The sequence below is a fragment of the Tubulanus polymorphus genome, chromosome 5 (genome assembly GCF_964204645.1).
Source record: "Tubulanus polymorphus chromosome 5, tnTubPoly1.2, whole genome shotgun sequence".
NCBI classification, from domain to species: Eukaryota; Metazoa; Nemertea; class Palaeonemertea; order Tubulaniformes; family Tubulanidae; genus Tubulanus; species Tubulanus polymorphus.
Genome location: NC_134029.1, coordinates 21,844,714 through 21,864,447, shown reverse-complemented (window position 1 = coordinate 21,864,447; position 19,734 = coordinate 21,844,714). Strand labels below are relative to the sequence as shown.

The 19,734-nt window shown below is 38.9% G+C and overlaps 2 protein-coding genes across 2 annotated transcripts; one reads left to right on the top strand and one right to left on the bottom strand.

Annotated features, from left to right (window-relative positions):
- Window positions 1–8: 8 nt before the first annotated feature.
- Window positions 9–13,528, bottom strand: LOC141906317 (adhesion G-protein coupled receptor V1-like). The gene is made up of 28 exons (XM_074795564.1): window positions 13,445–13,528; window positions 10,128–10,229; window positions 9,284–9,454; window positions 8,968–9,171; window positions 8,455–8,572; window positions 6,937–7,224; window positions 6,570–6,742; window positions 6,233–6,491; window positions 6,013–6,141; window positions 5,807–5,925; window positions 5,542–5,720; window positions 5,263–5,437; window positions 5,035–5,184; window positions 4,524–4,899; window positions 4,286–4,414; window positions 4,022–4,207; window positions 3,796–3,935; window positions 3,057–3,591; window positions 2,857–2,941; window positions 2,638–2,776; window positions 2,408–2,549; window positions 2,066–2,316; window positions 1,799–1,983; window positions 1,354–1,720; window positions 1,058–1,204; window positions 699–979; window positions 352–617; window positions 9–274 (listed from the first exon to the last, which is right to left on the bottom strand). The coding sequence occupies exons 1-28, from the start codon at window positions 13,526–13,528 to the stop codon at window positions 9–11; spliced, it is 5,646 nt and encodes a 1,881-aa protein (XP_074651665.1).
- Window positions 13,529–14,553: 1,025 nt separating this feature from the next.
- Window positions 14,554–18,468, top strand: LOC141906316 (uncharacterized). Its single transcript, XM_074795563.1, has 2 exons — window positions 14,554–15,169; window positions 18,227–18,468. The coding sequence occupies exons 1-2, from the start codon at window positions 14,554–14,556 to the stop codon at window positions 18,466–18,468; spliced, it is 858 nt and encodes a 285-aa protein (XP_074651664.1).
- The last annotated feature ends 1,266 nt before the right edge of the window (window positions 18,469–19,734 follow it).

The window sequence follows — 19,734 nt, the reverse complement described above, 5'->3', positions numbered from 1 at the left end:
GGGAAACCTTATGAAGATATATGTTCAAATGAGATATTAACATACATTGGGACGAAATCGGCGCTTTTGCTCAGTCGACTGAATATGTAAACATCGGTTCTCTTCAGATCTTTACTGGATATCATCATCGTAGTCAAAAATCCATTCGTCTGCGGTATGATGTTCGGGTAGATACTAGTCGCGGATGAGCCATTCCAGACTGGCTGGAATTGTAAGTTAGCGGGATTCCACTCGTGTATTGCTGATGCACTGCTTGAAGCCACGGTTAGAAATACTGAAATTTAGATATTATGTCATAGTACTACAGACTAATCAAACCATAATCATTTCGAATGATTCCTTATCACATACCTATTCCATCCATTTGAAAGATGTCTAAACTCGACGTGCTGATTGATGGAATATTTTGAAGGGTGACGAAAGCGTTCAAGACGAAATTCCATTTATAGACGATAACATCTTGTTTAGTGTCACCGAAATTATCGCGACTATTAGCTATGATCAAATAGCGATCATTTCCCCAACTGAATGAACTCAAAGCGGTCGCTCCTTTCGTTTGGAAACGCTGCGTAATCGCGAATAATCCCGCTGAGCTGTTGAACTTGTACAGAATAGAACTGAAAATTAAATCAATTATTACGTACATATCGCAATAGTTTTAAGCGAGGAAATGTATTCATTAACATTTGGCTACTTACTCAATTTCGTACGATCTCGTTTTTGAATCGTAGTTATTTGCGATGCAAAGGTACAACTGCTGATTGATTTTGAAACTAGTGACGTCTCTTGCACCAATCGTCGAGATATACTGAGCTGCCATGCTACTGAAAGATCCTGCGTTTTGTTCCCATTTGTAAAGTTCCGAGTTGATGTTCGTTTCACCGGAATTGTCTTGATAATTCACGATTACCGCAAATTGATCGAGGCCTTGCGTGAAAACCGTAGCTTTCTGTCCATTTCTGGTGTAGAAATCTTGAATCTACAACATAGAATAAATCTATAATTAAGAACATTGATCAAATCAGAACTTGCAATTTACAACAAAAATAAAACTCACCACTTTCACAACCCCAGCTTCATTTATTTCATATAATCTTGACTTCGTCTCATAATTTCCGATAGCTCCCGAATTGATGACCAAAAAATAAGACTTGCCACCAATATTGAAAGAGGTCGCAAATGATGCACCATTAGTTTCTAATGTCTGCAAAGAAATAACGGAAGACCACATATTAACATATTATATTCATATCAAAGAAATAACTGAACTTGCCTAATAAAACGAATTAAAAGAATTTGAATCCAATTGAAGTGCTATTTGATCAAGAGACTCAATTCTAAAATGTCATTTACCTGTACTGGTCTGTAAACACCCTGCCATCTATACACCATTGAGTATTGATCTATGTTCGAATTATTTACTGTTTTAGCGCCAGTTACAGCTCCATTTGATCCGATAAGAGTATTCATTGAACCGATAGAATAACGATTCAACAAGACTCCATATGTCGTGCTGCCAATTTTCAACGATGACCAGCCGACCGGATATTTAGCCGGCAATTTCTGATATTTCGACAAGAACACCGTGGTCCCGGATGGGGCCTGCGCAGAAGATGCCTCGATGAATACATTAACGCTGATCGTTCCTCGCGTTCCTCCTTGACGAACTATCCTGTACTCAACCCGACCAACATCCTCTTCTACGTCAATAGTGTTTGCACTAAAACAATAAAAAGAAAACTAACAATTTGTTTCAAATTTAAACAAATGAATCTTGTACTGTAGATCTAAATATCACCTCGAGGATTTCGGATAAATCTGCATAAGTCCGTAAGGTGAATCATTTTGCCGAATGATCAAACTTCGTCGGATGATTTTCCCGAGCTGAGCTCCTCCTTGCGGTTTACTGAGCTCGATCACAAACGCCTCATCTAATTCAGCTATATTATCCGCTAACGCTTGTATCATTAGAGATCCACTTGTCTGTAGATAATGAATTGATTTTCATGTAGTACGCGTAAAATTATCTCAATAAAATAAATCAAAATACGAATATAACACGGACCTGAGAATCAAGTATAGTAATGAAGCCACTTGTTGGTGTTACATCGGTCACATTCTCTTTAGTATTACCAACTCTAGTGATTTTGAATGGAACCAGTATTTTTCCGTAAAGACCAGGTCCGCGTAAGATGGGTATTTCTACTTGTGAATTAACGCTTGAAGTAGCAGACGGTTCATTCAAATAGATGACGTCGCTAATAGAAAACGATACAAATCCGCTCGCGTCATCGCTAGGACCAATCGTTACTTCAGCTGAAAATCGAGGCAAATATTACTGGTAAATTTTGCCTAGCAATATCCAAGTGAAAGTTTATTGAAAATCAGCGGAAGTGCAAATGCTTACCTTTGTTTGGCACGCCTAACTGAACACCATTCTTAGGACTGGCTAAAACCAGTTCAAATGTTTCTGGAGGCTCGGCCTTACCATCATTAACAATCTGCACTGTGATATCTCTCTTACTCTGTCCAGGGGCGAAAACTATATCCTAAAATAACAATACACCTATATGTAAATTGTTACCAGAAACAAATAAATAACAAACAAATAACAAAAAGAAAATTGATAGCCCCTACCTGCGGATCGAAGATGAAATCTACACCAATAGTTGCCGAGCCGGGCTGAGCATAGCAATATACTGACACATTACCAAATGTACCCATACTTCTTATAACGCTCAAAACAACTTCACCAGCAGTTTCATTCACCGATTTCCTATAAAATTTGATGAATCAGCACGATCTATTCAAACCTATTTATACACTATATCACTTTATCTTACTATGATCACTTACTTAGCTGATTCTGCAGAGAAAAATACAACTCCTTTAGTCCCATCATTGGCTTTGATCAATATTTCAGCCGTCGTTCCCGATGAAGCTACAAAATATCAACACCAACATATACGTACCACTCTTACCATACATGAATCAACGAAGGCATTATACACCAAACTTTTTTGTTCTCAAGTTATCTGAATCTGAACATTATTTACCTAATGCGGGCTGTAATGGGGATATCTTCGGCTGAATCAAAGATACATTCAACAACTGCACAATGAAAACCTCATCCACTTCAGGAATCGAGTCGTCTAATATGTAAACCTTCATAGTAGCCGATGTACTTCCATCACGAATAACCACGCCGCTTCCGTAGTCGAGAAAATCTTTACCGGCGGTTGCCAGTTCCTGCTCGGAGTTCAGCGCTGTTACATTGCCCTGCTTTACCGTAAAATTAACCAAAACAGCGCCGATAGTTCCGAACTTTCTTTCGATCGTTAAATCTAACGTCTTGTTTGCTTCAACCGTCGTAACTTTCTGGCTACTTAAAGCGAAGCCGATGATTCCGTGAGGATCGTCACTACCGCGGATCGATAATCCGAGGTTATAACGTTGAGGATCGAGAGACGCAACTCCTTCGCTTCGGATGCCGGATACCGACAAATTCCACAACCTGATGTTGTATTCTTCGTGCACTTCTGGTAGGTTATCCTTCAATACTTCGAGCTGTAAATCAGCTTTCAACTGCCCCTTAAATTCAAATTTGGATTGACAATTTCAAAATTGATACTGACAGCAGGCTCACTCTATCAGTTATCTATGAAATACAATGATTTCTAGAGAGAGACCCTGAAATTTCATGTCGTTTGTTTTCAATTCTTGTGTAATGAATTTCAGTTTAAATTTTTTAAATTTCTATATAGCGGGTTTTAGATATATCATCTATGAAATTACCTGAATAAATAATAAATAGCCGGTCGACTGTCGGAAACTCTGGTGAGGAGGCAAACCTTTCACTCTTTCTATCATCCAATATACAGACACATTACCAAGAGCAGGAGAAGAACGTTCAACAACAAGATTGACTTTTTCACCTGAAATACACAATCCATAATAATACAAATATGCCGAAAGATGATCATTCATATTCATCAAAACTGAACTGAACTGCAAAACTCACCTTCATGAACTACAATCGATTTCTGTTGGAATCCGATTCGGCCGGCAACATCATCATTAGCTTTGATAATTACATCAACAACACCCTGAGACCCGATACTGGCCCCTCCAGTCGGTTTACCGAGTTTAACTATGACTGATTCATCATTCTCTGGGAGAGTATCATCACGGATTGCAACTGTTATCGCTGTATAGAAGAGAAGTTGATGTTTCATGATGACAAATTGAAAACAAAAACCAAAATTCGTAAATTATCAAAGCATACTTTTCCTAATCTGTCCATGAGCAAAAAGTAGAGTTATCCCTCCACCGGCTTCGTAATCATTTCCAGCAATAGCAGTACTAGTAGCGGTATCTATAAACCAATCTACAGATACATCTCCCAATGAACCACCTGTAAGGAATCATATCACAAATTTCAAAAATCGAGTCTTCTGGTTAAAGCAAATCTCTAAAGCATTCAAGCTCAGGATATATTTAGGTACCGCTGCATAGATACGTACCAGTCCTTTCAACCTGGAGTTCGACTGCCAAATTATCCTGTTCATCAACAGCGACTTGACTCCCATTTTGACTGGCACGAGGGTCATTACTGAATATTCGAAACAATCCATAAGCATTGTCATTGGTGGCTATGACTACCGATGCCAAAGTTTTATTTCCTAATTTCGGCAGTTCTTTAGAACCTTGAGTATCGTTCACCAATTCAACCTTCTCCAGTTTGATTATAAGCTGTTCATTTAACTCTGGGATATTGTCTTGTAAAATTGATATTGGTAGACCAACCACATCTTCTCCATCTTTCATGATAGCTTGGCCATTGCTAACTGGGGCATAATCAACTCCAGCTTGTGCCTGCTCCATATACAATGAGTTAGCCTGAAATAAATAAAGTTTTCATTTTGACATTCAGTTTCTGTTCTCTGGCTCAGTTCAAGGCTCTGAAGTGTAAAGGTAAGATGCTGCCTCCCATAACCCTGATATAATTTCTCCTTCGAACAAATTGCAAATAACCTCTAAAGTTTTCTTGGTGTAGTATTGCGTTCCTGTTCCTGATGTTATGGTGGCCATATCAAGTTTATTGTAGAGATGACAAGAATTAGTCGATACCGTCAATTCAAATGTCATACATGATTTCGACGCAAGACAAGCAGATCCACAACTCTATAATTGGATAAATACATTTAAAAACATATGAGACAGTAAAAGGTAAATACGATTTTCAATGTTGTGAATAGAGACACTTGCATTCAAGGGATCAGTGACTATATCAATTTTCTGTCCAGTAGATGTAGCATTGCGTTCAATCGGTCCGGCAAAGTATGATAACATGGTGCGTCCACTTTTAGCAAGAAGAGACAAAGGATCAATCTCTTGTAGGCTGTAATATACTCTGACATCGCTGACCGTACCCCCACTGAAAATAACACCATATAGATTTGTTACCATCCTGTTAATCTTAAGTAGTCATTTTGTGGTATGACCAATTCATAAATGGCGATGAATGTTAGATAGACTTACATTCGGTTGGCAGTGACGTATTGAGTGGTAGAATTTGCAGATTCATAAACAGTGAATGTGTCTCCAATGAATTCTACAGTCCCATGTGGATTATCATTCGCACGGATTGTCAGTATGAAATTGTTATTAGGTCCGATATGTCCACCATTAGTTACACTGACTAAAGTGACGTTAATATTCTGAAATATGCGAATAAGAATGAAGAATTTGCTAAACGTTTGTGTCCTAATAAATGTATATAAGATGTCAATGAATCCAATTGTACCTGATTTCCCTCTGGTTTAGTATCAGGCAACACCTCGATCTTAACCGGCAGACTGGTCTCATTGCTAACAAAATGCAGAACTCCGGATGTTGGCTTGATGTCTGTTGTAGGTGGTACACCTGTAAATCAAGACCGAAAACTATCAGGTAAAATATGCTTTTAGAGTGATTTTAACGAATTGAGAGTTGATGCACTGATCATCATACCGTCATATGTCGTCTGCCAGCTAACAGCAGGTACTCCCAAGTTTCCTCCTGTACGAACAACCTGAATATCGACATTCGTTTTTTGACCGGTTGAAGGTTCGTCAACAATTACAGATCTTTTAGCAAAGTCTACAACGAAATTTGAATACATTTTTTCATACTGTTACTTGAATAAAACATTTTTTCTTTTCAAATATGACTTCACACAAATATATCTTACCAAATGTTCCAAGAGGATCATCTGAAGCTTCAATCGTAACAGTAGCCTTAATTGGACTTCCCATAATGGCATTTCCGATAAGTGGTTCGAGCAATTGAACCGTGAATGTCTCCGCTAGTTCCGGATATGGATCGTCGATGATTTTGATCGGTAATTGCTTCATAGTTTCTTGATTGGCGAACACAATATCAGTCGATGAGACGGTGTAGTCCTCTCCGTATCGAGCCAGACCGGGTGTGACTGAAAACTTCACGGTTACCTGTATCAGGAAAGGAATTCTGATGAAAAAAGTATACGTTTGCACTATTCTCTCGATTCATTTCATATATAAACTTACCTGTCCATACATTCCACCTTTACGTATAATGCTGATAACCGAACCAGTCTGATTCTCGAATACTGTCACATCCGTGGCTGATAGTAGTATTATACTAGTTCCATTATCATTGCCCTTTACGATGATCTGACTGTAAGTGTTCATAGTTGCACCAAGTTTCGGAGAGTTAGCAACTGCAATGATACAGGATTCGAATTACCTAACTGCTGCCATTTGCTGGTAGATGGCAGATGCAATATATCAGTTCATGAGTACAGAAATAAGCCAAGAAGAATTTAGTTTTCACAACTTTCAAGAATTTATAACATACTAAGAGAAAAGAAATTATCAACATTCTGTCTGCACTTTTCATGATCGGAAGTAATACCTTGATCCATCGGTGGTATTGGATTGAGTATAACAGATTTCAGAACGACATAAATTGCTTCGTCGCTTTCGGAATCGTAATCATCTTTGATGCCGATTTTGAACGATGCCTCAGTTTGACCGACAGAAAATGTAACACTAGACTGAACCGGCGTGTAGTCGATTGTAGCCCTGGCACGAGGGATGTTGGGATTGATGAATGAAAAGGATTCGTTGTCTGCTGCAGTCGCGTAGTTCACCGTTACAGATCCAAATGATCCTCGACTACGAAAGATTATCACAGAAACATCTGAAATAATTCCAAAAAGTTAACATTAGTTACAGAAATTGTGACGCGTTAAAAACCCTTTTGCCAAAAGTCATCTTTAAGTCAGAAAAATGCCTAGATCAAAACAATGTCTGGCACAATTCTCACCAATTTGTCTGAGTTATTAAGCTTTAACCCTTTCAATGCCTCTACACCGCAGTGCGGTGTATAAATCAGTGATAGATTTTGCTAGTACACCGCACTGCGGTGTATTGATGTAATTAGTAATTATCTCTCTTGAAAGATGGTAGCACCTGTCAAACATAGTGAAATATTAGTAACTAAAGATACACCGCACCGTGGTGTATACGCACTATAGTGGTATTCCCGTTATTCAACACACAAGGGTGGATTTTTCAAAATTTTCAAATTATCTCCAGCACTATAGGGTATTGATTAGTCAGCACTGAAAGGGTTAATGCATATCACGTCACAAGCAATAAATTTTGTCTCAGACATCTCGAAATTAGGAATTTCTCCGATAAAGTAGAGTATGAGGTTCTGAATCAATCTAATAAATTCATTTTACGTCAATATAAAGCACAGAAATTGAATATGACTTTTCGATCATATATTTCAAAATGCCGATCGTCTATCATTAAACAGATTATTCTAGACGAGAGATTCTTATTTCTTGTTTGAGTCTGTTCTTTAGCGATACCTAAATCGTATCCATCACCAAAAATAGTGTGAACCCAAACAGTAAGACGAACACCGCATTTGCACCTTTTTAAATCTAACACCGGTGACTGTTTTGATGTCAATTTTGCAACCCATTGATTCGCACCATCGGTACCATTAGGCAAATCAATATCGATAATGCGGTTTTAAATGTGAAGTACCGAACGTCGTTGATCTTTCGCGTTTTATGGAAAATTAAACACGAAACTCAATGCTACGGAAAAACGCAGAGTGTGAACATCAATTACTCGTGATTGTTGAAGAAAAAAAATTCAATCGATCCCGAAACTCTCAAACATACGAACGCGCTTCGCATATCAAATCGATCGTTTCATCGCGCTAAATATACATCAGTAAAATGAGGCGTTAAGCGTTGATAAAACGATTAACAATCGCATCTAAAAACATTCGATTTACAGGTATTGATTGAAATCTCACGACGACAGGTTCCGAAGAACGACGACTAACGCAGAAAGGAAAAAATATCGCCTCGTCGTTCGTGAACGCAGTTTTCAGTTTAGTTCATCTTACCTTTATTTCCCTCGGTGGTACTTATTATTTTACTCGTCGATGAAATCGTGAAAACTCCGTACGGATCATCGTTCGCAGCGATCGACACAGACGTCTGACGATTATCTCCGAGTATTCCCTAATAATAACAATCATACACATTCACATTCAGTGTATCAAGTGGCAAAGTTGGCTTTTCCCCCAGTTAAAAAATCCCTGAGTTTTCCATATTACATCAGAAAATTCCCTGATTAAATTGGTAAGTGAATCGAGATAAAATTTCTTGGTTTAAAATGTCACAATTTATCAATCTTTAGTGAATCACGTACTGATAAAGAAACACGTGGTCAATAGCATTTCTAAATTCCCCGAGTTTTCCTAGATTTTTTAAAAAGATTTATCTGATTCCTGATGATTTTCCAGGTTTTCCAGGCCAGTGGCCCGCCTGCTTGGGGTGAAAAATTTCCCATTCTTAAAATAGTCCTCAGACAGACATTATCGATCTAAATGTATCATATTCAACCCCGCACAAACCTTAGTGATATTGGCCAAGGAGAGAGTAAAGACTTCTTTCTTTTCAGGAATGCTATCAGCCAATGCAGTAACGTCGAAGTACGCGATCTCCTGACCGGCTATGAATCCAACGATTCCTTGATCGGCAACAAAATCTTTATTTCCACTATACGACAGCGACCACGTGACCTCCGAACTGCCGATCCTGCCCTCAGTTCGTCTTATCTGAAATTCATTTTCAATATTTCGCCGATCGATGATTTCGTATTCGTCAAAGAAAACGATAAAAGTAGAATTCAATATGAGATTTTGGTAAATCAATCATCGTAGCACTCACTGCATATTTAGCGGATGTAATTCCGTGCGGCGGTTCGAAGATGATTGTATTCGCCGTTGTAGCGTTATCAAACTGGAATACTCCATAGGCGTTATCCGAATTCTCGACGACAACCCTAATCTTGGAACCGACATCGATGGCTGCTCCACCCGTCGGATTACGAAGTTCGACCTGTACGAAAATAAAAACACGTGAAAAAAAAAATCAGTTTATTCGACGTTGATACTCGTTTTACCTTCGAGTTCCGTTATATCTAATTTAGTGCGACAGATTCTCATCATAAAACATACCGAGATACATAAGAAACTAATTAATAAAAGTGAACTCTATTAATTTCCTGCATTTTGTTGTTCTTAATGATTCGTCTGATATATAACGTTCACCTGAGGCAGATTAGATTTGCTAGTATATGTTCGACATACGGTCGTAATTCGTAAGAAGCCCTTGTAACTGAGATTGGATATAATGACTCAGGAAATGTGGCTTATATCGAAATAAAAACTCTTCAAAGCGGCCGCGGACAATGTAACGACAATGTAACGACCGACCCGCGCGCTTAGATGTCATTTTTAAACGGCGGAAAAGATAACGGAAAAGTAGCTCTTTACGATGTACTGACAGACGATACCAGGCACCTTCCGGTTGCCTGCGAGGTGAAGATCATTTCATAAAACCATTCTTTTATAAAGACAAAAAGACACGCGCGCGTTTTGCGGTAACCCTGAAGACATGCAAATGAGCATTTAAAAATCAATCTTCGTGAATATAAGTCGGTGTAATCTTAAAAGCAGAATTTCAACGCGCAAAAAAATAGACAAAACTCATACCAATTCATGATACTTACCTCGAAAAATTTATCGTCTTCAGGTATGGAGTCATCGACGATTTTAACTTGGATGAATTTGTATTGTTCGTTGGGATCGAAAGTCAGTCGACTACCAGCGCTCTGTAATCATACAATTCGGGTCTAAATCAGTTGAGATATTTGCAAATCAACGAATTAAGCTACGAAACTTCAGTTTTACTAAAAAAAATTTCATTTCATCACAGGGGTGGATTCAGGGGGACTTGTACAAGTCCATCAAATCTTTTGATCACCCTTTTTCATTTCGTCAACAAACAGATTACTCCCATTTCGCGTTTCCATTTCACCCTCATTCTACCTAATTTCATTAAATTTTGATCTTTTTTTCTGGGTACTTGGATCCCAATGGGACACAGCCTCCATTGGCTTTCCAAGCATCCAGCCTCGTATGAATGTAAATTGTTTATAATCTATATATCATTTATACTGCATATGTACATGGCGAAATAAATATCATTATAACAAACAACTGGTGAATATCAGTGCGGGAGATTGTATTTTGGACATCAAAGTTCCTTTTTGGATGTGACAAGTTCAGGTCCTTTCACAAGTGACAAAAATTGTCACCACAGAACAGCTGCAGTACATGGTTTGATAGACCCCTCAGTGCGGAAGTGACCTATTATTGCATTTTGGACAACAAAGTTTGGGATGTGAAACATTCTCCAAAATTAGACCCTGGATCGATGAAAAATACGGTGTAGTAAAATCAAGCATTTCATCTTTTATCTTTCATGGAATACCGGTATCGTATATTCTAGGAATATTATGTTTCAAGAAATATTATATAATGCAAAACAAACGCAAGATCCGACCAGACCGCAATCTAAAAGTTGATGATGAATTTTTACTGAAACGGCTGATAGGAAGGATATTCAAAATCCCAGGACACCAAATTATCAATCTCGCAAATCAGTGAACTTCGCTGATTTATGTTTTAAACGAAGGCTTACACGTCTCTAAAGTATATCCATCGGGACGGATGGCGATATTTCACGAGATCACTCACTAGAACATTACAGAAGTTAATTAATGCTTAAACGCGCGCAAGAAAAGTATTTAAAAGCTGACGATTAGAATTTCATATTGAATATTCTAATTGCGATAATTGACCTAAAAAGGAGTAATTATAATGCCTCAGTTAAAACCTCTTCTATTGACAGTGATTATAGATACTGTGACAACTTTAATTTCATGTCGCGCGCTCTAATCTTAGTATCGAGCGGATCAATCTGAAATGATTGATACATTTTCTTCGACGCCGTACTATCAATTATCAATAATCTAGATCGCACGGTGCGGCGCGCGAGAGTTCGGTGTTTATCCCGAGAGGAGAGGGGGTTTCTACATAATACAATAAATCATTGTGATCAACGCGCGACGCGGAGCGGTAAGAACGTCACACGTGACTGCGCCGGCACAGTTCCCCCTCCGCGATACGCGCGCGCGCGAGATGCAACCACCGTCGGTCGTTGTGCGATCGATACGAAGATTTCATTAGGCGACCATCTTGAAACTATAACGCGCAAAGTAGCAAATCATGGTGTGCGTAAACGTGAACGCCAGCGATGACAACACGCGAGTCGTAGCCAATCAATAAACAGCTAGCGAACCGTCGAACGAACTTGTCGGTCTTCAGTTTCAAATTAACATTCAAATATTGGACAACGACCGCTCATTGTTGTTATGGAATTCTAATTTCTTACGACAGTAAGTAACTTTTAATCGTTCGTGTAACTTTTTTTACCACTCTTTTATTTCATTCACATCTGAATTTTATCCGTTCTCCCTCAATCTGAATGAGCTAAGATAAATTATTGAATATACTAAAATAAATTATATAAGATAAATTGAACTATGATTATAACTTTTTGCATTGACATAATTTTCATCTTAAACGTGGCATCATGATGAAGATAGTTCATGCATAAATAAATGGATTTACCATTCCAAAAACATGTTAATCTTATTAATCTTATAAGTTAATTTAGTTGATTTAAGTTTACTTACTAAGGAATGCAAATCTAATGGCTTAAATTTGAAAATAAGATAATCTTAGTTATCTTACAAGGTATACTATCTTACACAGTATCCTGAAATTAAAGATCTGAAAATAGTTTTTGTCGACGTGTTTCTATTTCAAACGAAATTTCAGTTACAGTCAACATCTTCTGGATGAGACGATAAAAGGAATGCGGAATTGAAATGTCGATTTTCATACAGATTACACACTGCCATCATTGTTACAATCTAATAAATCTTTCAACAACGCGCACAGGAGTTCAATCAGACATATAACAACACCAGTTCCAGTCGCCGCTTCTAAATAAATGAAAAACTTTCATTCTTTCAACGGTTTGAAATACGCCGTTAAAACGTCGGCGCGCGTCAATTTCATTAATAAAACAAATCAACTTACAAAAGACAGCCACCGATACAATTGACAACGATACAATACGCGTCGAAACCCGAGGGAAATTTCGCAATTTCCGTCAGTAAAATGAACGTTATCCCGACATGTGTGTGTGGATACATCCGCAAAAATTATACTATACGCGAAATTTATGAAACTCATTTGACATTGAATTGAAAAGGTTATGATGATTTTGAGTTAGCGCTGTCAGTAACGGATCCAGGAGAGGTGGCTATACTATAGATAGATAGAGACTACTATGGATTCAAGTCGAGCCAGAATTTTGAAAACAAGATGGATGCAAAAGTGATTTCCGGGCTTAAAACCATCATTATCTATTCTATGAAATAAGAAATCAGAATAGGAACGTTGGTAAAGTTTCTTAGACCACCCGATCCACTCTCATCTCCCATGCGTCCACCCCTGGCTGCTGAAAGTTCTTAAAAGAGTTACGCTTAATTTCAGAGAATGTAACAATGAGACAATTTTCTACGAACTAGAAAATGCCGTTTGGCGTCTGTGTAAATATTTCCCTTCGACATCTCGGCCATATTGGAAATCTAATTTTCCCGACAGCGGGGTCTAATCATTCGCAACAGTTGCTCACGCGACGACGTTCGGCGACGAAAAATTAGATTTAGCTGTATATGAATAGTAAACCGGATTTGTGCGGATATTTGTGAGAGAACGTCGACTGAATGAGGGCTGATTATCGTTAACAAGCGAGCAAATCTGTACCCAATACGAGAAAAACAAGTGGTTCGTTTATATCCAGCCGCGGAAAACTTCAGCATCGATCATTCGACGCTCGTCGTTCGCAGGTCGATATCATTTACACCGGCTTTTTTAAAAAGAGTTGAAATCACTCTTTGAATTTTCATACCCGAGCATCGTGGAAGGCTGCATGAATTATCGAGATACCGCGACGAAATAAACATCCATTCAGTCCGACGTAGTCACACGACATCTCGATCTTAAATTTAGCAGCGGATGAAATTCTAAACCACTGTAAAAATCGCCGAGAAATATTCAGATATTGAATTACTTCTTTTCAATAATCAACGGCACAAAACTCGCACGCGCGCAACTGAAAATATACGTGGATGAAAAAACGAATTCTCTTGCGATCAAAAAACGAATTCTCTCGCGATCGTGGTCGATAATCGGGTTATTTTCGTAGCAGACGTGATGTGTATGAAAATTCGTCTCCGATTTCCGATTGATTCCCGATCGTTTCTTAGATCACCAGAAACTCGTCATAAATATTGTAATTGAATGTTTGCGCAAGTTTGTCGGGGCGGCGTCGATGTCGCGGTTCAGCGAGACGCCGTATTGTCGTCGATACCGCAGCATCTGGAGAGAAATATCTGAACTAATGATTATTGATAATCCGATATATACATTATATAATACACCTTCTCCTTGTCCAATTAAGCAAAGGTGAAGTATGTGAAGCCCTCTTAGAAACTCGGTCAATATCGATAATAAGCTCGAGTAAGTCTTTCAGATCATTGATGATTTGTAGTGATGAACTGGTGACATCAGGGGCAGATCAAGGCTCAATTCAAAGTTCCACAGCAGATATTTGACAAGGGTCAAAGATAGGGGGGTTCTACAACAGACATTAAGGGCCGTTTTCAAGCTTTGCCTTGATTTTGTTGCTCACAAACACAATGCTTTTTCAGAACTTCTAGAATGATTAAACAGTTAATTGCCACAAGAAAATTGTGATATTTTTTTCCATTGTTCAAGCTTAATTCGCAATTTCTGAGAATGGAATTTCTAAGGGACCTCAAATTTAAGGGGTGGTGTCTCCAGAACCCTATTGACACCCTCTAAATCCACTAAATGACCCAAATGGATTGAAATGAGATTAGACTTGCATCTATTTAGTAACATTTTGTACTAACAACAAGACCTTTTAGATTATGGCATTTAAATGAAACAATTCATAGTTGTCGTCTTTTTCATTCCAGGATAAAACTATATACGATGTTGGACCACACGGCGAAATCACTAGCCTGGATTTTACTGCTGCTCGTAAAGCTCACCGACGGCCGAGCGGCAAACGCTACAAAATTCAACGCCGAAAAATGCGCGTACGACAAAGTTCTCATGCGCATAGAAAGCTGTTTTAAGCCGGCGCGGGCGACTGACGACGAGGTGTGGGGCAGACGACCGGTGACGACGCTCGACGGGTTGGAGGCGAGACTTCGTCGTTCGATGGAATCGTTGTCGATTCGCGTCCTACGCGGAGTCCGTCGGATGGAAACGCTCGTGAAAGACGTCGAGAAAGAATCGCCGGAACAACCGAAACCGTTCTACAAACCGAACCGTTACCCGGAGAACATCGTCACGTTGAAAACGGACACGAGTTCGCGTAGTATGAACGACATGCCCGCGTGTAATACGCCGGCCGAAACGACCGACCCGTGTCCGGAAATGTTCACCAGTCTGACCGGATGGGAGTCGTGTTACATGTTCTCGAATTTCAACACGACGTGGCACCACGCCCGCGATCTGTGTTCGGCGGTCGAAGCGAATTTGGTCGCCGTTGAAACCGACAGAGAGCAGCAGCTGATCAGCCTCCTTATAAAACAAAAATCAGGTAAGTTATATAACTAATAAAGTGTCACCTTCGGCCGCAATGAAAATATCGCTGATAGAAAAAGGAAAGTGATATAAATTGAAATATCAGTCTGAATTTGACAACTAACTGTAAATCTTTTAATGTGAAAGAGACAAAACCAATCAATTCCCAAGTTCATTCTGCCTGCAGGGGCATCCCCGGCTTAGGATTTTGAGTGGTTCATTTAAGAATAGACAAGAACTTTAGCTTGTGTCTGAGATCTATAACTATCAAACGAAAATGGAATTCATCAAAGTCTATCAATCAAACTTTTATGGTGGAAAACAACATGAACACAGTGGATATCCCGTAAAAAATCCCGCTCACAAAAGAGTTGTGCGTAATTAGCGGTCCGTTTTTGAACTGCGTGAACCCGCTGCATATACGACCCTGGATCGGCGAGCCGACTCTAAAGCGCAGGAAAATATCTTATCCATCGAATCATGTTTTCCCCGTTGAAGAATACTCGAACTGCCGCTTGTGTCACAGTTATTATTTTGTGACCGAGCTAGAGACACACGGTTGTTATCTTGTCATCGGTCTCTCAGTTTCCAATCATCGCCGTCATATTCGTTTATCTCTAAATATATCCAGTTGCACATTATAGATGTTGCTCGCGGCGCTATCATTACGTTAAAAGCCCAAGCCTGAACTTTCTTGTCTGACGACGTATTCGAAAACACGGCACAGAACTAGGATGACTTCTTCGATTCGATTTGCTTATTTATTGACATGTGATTTATTCCCGAGCATGTGGTTTGTTTTTTCTGAATTGATCTACTAAGAATCCAATCAATTAACGCAGTCAAATACATAAAACATAGACAGAAACTGTTTGATTTTACGTGTGATAAAACCGTCTCAACAAAACTTTCCCCAGATTTTCAGCTTTTTCAAAATTCCCCTGACTTTTCAAAAGAAGAGAAAATTGCATGACTTTTCCATGATTTCCTTGGTCCGGTTGCACAGTCATGGCTTAGACTTAAGACCAGTCTAATACATCTTAGTTCTATAGCCAATCTAACAACTTAAGATGAGTCTTAGGATTTAAAACCTCTTTTTTGGATTTAAGTCAACTATAGAACCAGCCCCCTAGTAAGTGGCCACTCCATTTCTTCATGTTTCATATCGTGGTTTTTTACGAACAATGCAAGCAGCGATGTATCAACTTTTTTCCCTCGATATCAGATCCGTCGCTATCCCTGGAAGGACTTGTTCTTCTATCAATCGAAGCTGCGAAACCAGATTTTTTGCTCGACCGACAACACTTCATAAATAGTGAAGTAACACGCACCTAATCGCCTGAACAAGTCGTATTACAAGTATATGCGACAGCTACAGCGCGGATAAGAAAATGGATTGTGACAGTACCTGACTAGCGCGGGACATCTCTCGAGTCATATAACAAAATCAAGCGCATAACAGATAATTCTGTTATACGGTAAATCCAATACCGACTTCTAGTTTTATATGTCAAAGAAATTGTCATCGGATAAGCGAATAAGCGAATCAAAAGGATCGGTTTTTATCTATCAAATGTTTTACCATCGTTCAGCGAAAACACGACGAGCAGAAATTCATCCGCGATCGATCGCTCGCTGGAAACATGCCGCGAGATCCAACGAGAAATTTCAAGAGACATCTCGTCGTGTCTGAGAAACTTTCCGTAAAAGAAGTTGCAAGGATATGAAATGACTCACTTTCACTAAAGCCCCGCGTTAACTCTACATTTTCTAGAACATTCTAAATCTAATCTGTTTGAATCGAGAAAGGACCAAGTATTCAGCCTAGTGAAAAGTCAGTTCTAAATTGGTCCGTTCCATTTTTCAATTTCAAGTAGACCCAACATTTTAGAACGGACCATTTCTGTGTGTGTGAACAGAAACTCTAATTACCGGTCACAGTGTTATCTGGACCAATGATAACGGTCATGTGTGAATGCACAGCATTGATTTGGTCCGATCTAAATTGGTCCGTTTCAGGTGGGCCGAAATAGAAGGCTTTTTCCATAGCCGATTGAATACATAACAATCGAAGAGCAAAGAGCTCATCTAAAACATGAATGTTATTGATGTTTTACTGCGAAAAGTTAAATCATATCGATTGAATATTTCTGATTCCGACTCCTCACACCGTGATCTCAACCGTCCCGAGAATTAATTCATCGTTAAACGCGACCTGATCGACAATCGATACGCCCAGATTCCCGAAGGAGATAAACGTTTAGAGAAATTCTCTCCTACGCGCAGTACGAATTGATCGTAAATTGTTTGTCGGAACAAAGCGTTCCGATCGTTACGGACCGGCGGTGAGTAATCTCTAGCGGAACGTTTTGCACCGAGTAATCGTCGAACCAGTCGGATTTAGATACGAGAAAAACGAGGATTTTACGCCGCGGCCGTCATAAATCCCGTCAAGGCTGGAAATCTCGTCGCCGCGTGATTGACAACTGATTCAATATCGGATAAATCCCTTTAACGGATTGAAAATCGACATTTCCGTCGAATCGGATATCAGCCCATTCTTAATTCTCAATTACAGATTAAGCCCGTTAACTGAAAATTCAGATTTAATGATAGGCGTTTACTTAAAAATTCCTTAAAGCGAAGAGTATAAGTTGATAAACTTAGATCCGCGTGTTTGACTCCGTCTGACATGTTTGAATCAAAATTACTTTAACGTTCATTTCTTTCACTATTTTAAAAGTTTGAGCAAAACCTAGAACTGTTAAACTGCATTCTGAATGCAATAGTGATAAATTGAATAAAATAATAAGTAAGATAAGAACATATTCAAATAGCTCCTATAGATCTCAGTGGGATAAGGCATTCACAACTATCTGGTACCGATTGACAAGCGGGTTTGAGTCCTATTGGCTGCTGACAGACAGTGTGCGGGTCTCACTTCAAAGCCCATCACAAGGTTAAATATTGGAGTAATTACTAATCACTCCAAGATTAAATGAACAATCCAATCGGATTAATCTCGGTAAAGCAAGTCCCCAACAACATTAAGCTTGAAATATACTATTTTCAGGAATAAAGGATGCAGTTGGCTGGTGGAGCAGCGGTAACTACGTCAGCCAATCGCAACAATGGATGTGGACGTCGCAGTTACACCTGAAGCAGATGAGTTATTCTCACTGGGAGGAAGAACTTGAACCGGTCGGCGTCGCCAACATGAAATGCATGTTTCTCAGCGAAAAACAACGTTTCGATTGGGTCAACGACCTGTGCACGTCGAAGTATAACTTCATATGTGAAAAAAGCAAAGCCTAAAATAGAGTTTAATCGCGTCGAGAATTTTCATGTTTTTATTAGGATTATAACCATCGCATGAGTTCAAGATATCAATAATAATCTATTGCATGAATTATCGTAATCTCAATGTATTTCGCTGTGTATATACTTTGCTTGAATTACGATTTATAGAAACATTTTTCTATGCTTCAATTAATGGAAAATCAAACATTGTTAAGAACAGTCACCAATTCATTAGATATATTGACAATGATAAGAGCTATATCCCATCCTTAGTCAAATTAATAAAAAACAGGTACAACATAATGTCCTACGGTACGGTACGTGTGGGAAAATAATTATAGAAATTGATGGTCGGATAAGCAATGACAAGACCGGTAAGAGGATTGAATCACGACGAAATGTTTCTTCGCGACGGGTCGTGAATTATGAAAGTGTTTTGATTGAAGGTGTGCTTATCTCAGATGGATCAATATACGGTCGTCGTGTGTTAAAAGTTCTCTCTTGGACGCTCGCGCGTGCGGATGAAAGCGTACACGACGTTAGAGCCCCTCTCGGCTACGGTGAATGGTCTTTAATTAACCTAGTATTGATCGATCGCGAGAAAGCTAAAAAGTTCCCTGTGAAAAAAGTAATCAGAGAAACACACATACCGAGTAAGTCACAAATAACAGGCTCTGAACTATGCCCATACCACATCACAGAATGTGAAATTATATACTAGCTAGTCTTAAGACGTATGCGTTATTCAATATTTAGCAGTCCGTCATTATGGAAAATTGATCCCAACTGCATTACGGTTAGGCCAACCTCCAAAATCAATTTTACTTTTAAGAAAGTAGCACTTGGAATTGATGAAAATGTGCATTATCTACGGACGGTAATAACAAGCCTAACACTTCTCTCCTAAAAGCTAGCTGCAAATCCGGAATGCATTCTCCAAATTACCAAACATATCGATTAGAAGAAAAGTTATTCAACATAATCTTTTTTCTCTGTGGGTATTTTGTATCCGAGCCTGATATTTGTGTTTCAGTTCTAAAGGACAGTTATAGGTTTATATGGTTGTGTAACTATTCTACGGTATTCAATATGAAAAGGTGTTATTTCATAAAATAATATTTTTACAAGGAGTAAGTATACGATTACGAGTTAAACTACAAACATTTGACGTACGTCAAATACTGTAAATTTCGACTATTCATCGCAGTGTCGCCATCTTGAGACAAGACGAAAAAACAATCATCTAAAACATAGGGGAGAATCGGGAGAAAATTCATGTCG

What these genes read in the sequence shown, in the direction of transcription:
- LOC141906317 (XM_074795564.1), bottom strand. Translation starts at nt 13,528, where the DNA reads ATGTCGTGTGACTACGTCGGACTGAATGGATGTTTATTTCGTCGCGGT. An exon ending in TTCTCTGCAGAATCAGCTAA is followed by an intron (nt 2,777 to 2,856) that starts GTAAGTGATCAT and finishes CAAATTTTATAG; the next exon opens with GAAATCGGTGAATGAAACTG. An exon ending in ATTTCATCTTCGATCCGCAG is followed by an intron (nt 2,550 to 2,637) that starts GTAGGGGCTATC and finishes TTGTTATTTTAG; the next exon opens with GATATAGTTTTCGCCCCTGG.
- LOC141906316 (XM_074795563.1), top strand. Translation starts at nt 14,554, where the DNA reads ATGTTGGACCACACGGCGAAATCACTAGCCTGGATTTTACTGCTGCTC. An exon ending in CCTTATAAAACAAAAATCAG is followed by an intron (nt 15,170 to 18,226) that starts GTAAGTTATATA and finishes TACTATTTTCAG; the next exon opens with GAATAAAGGATGCAGTTGGC.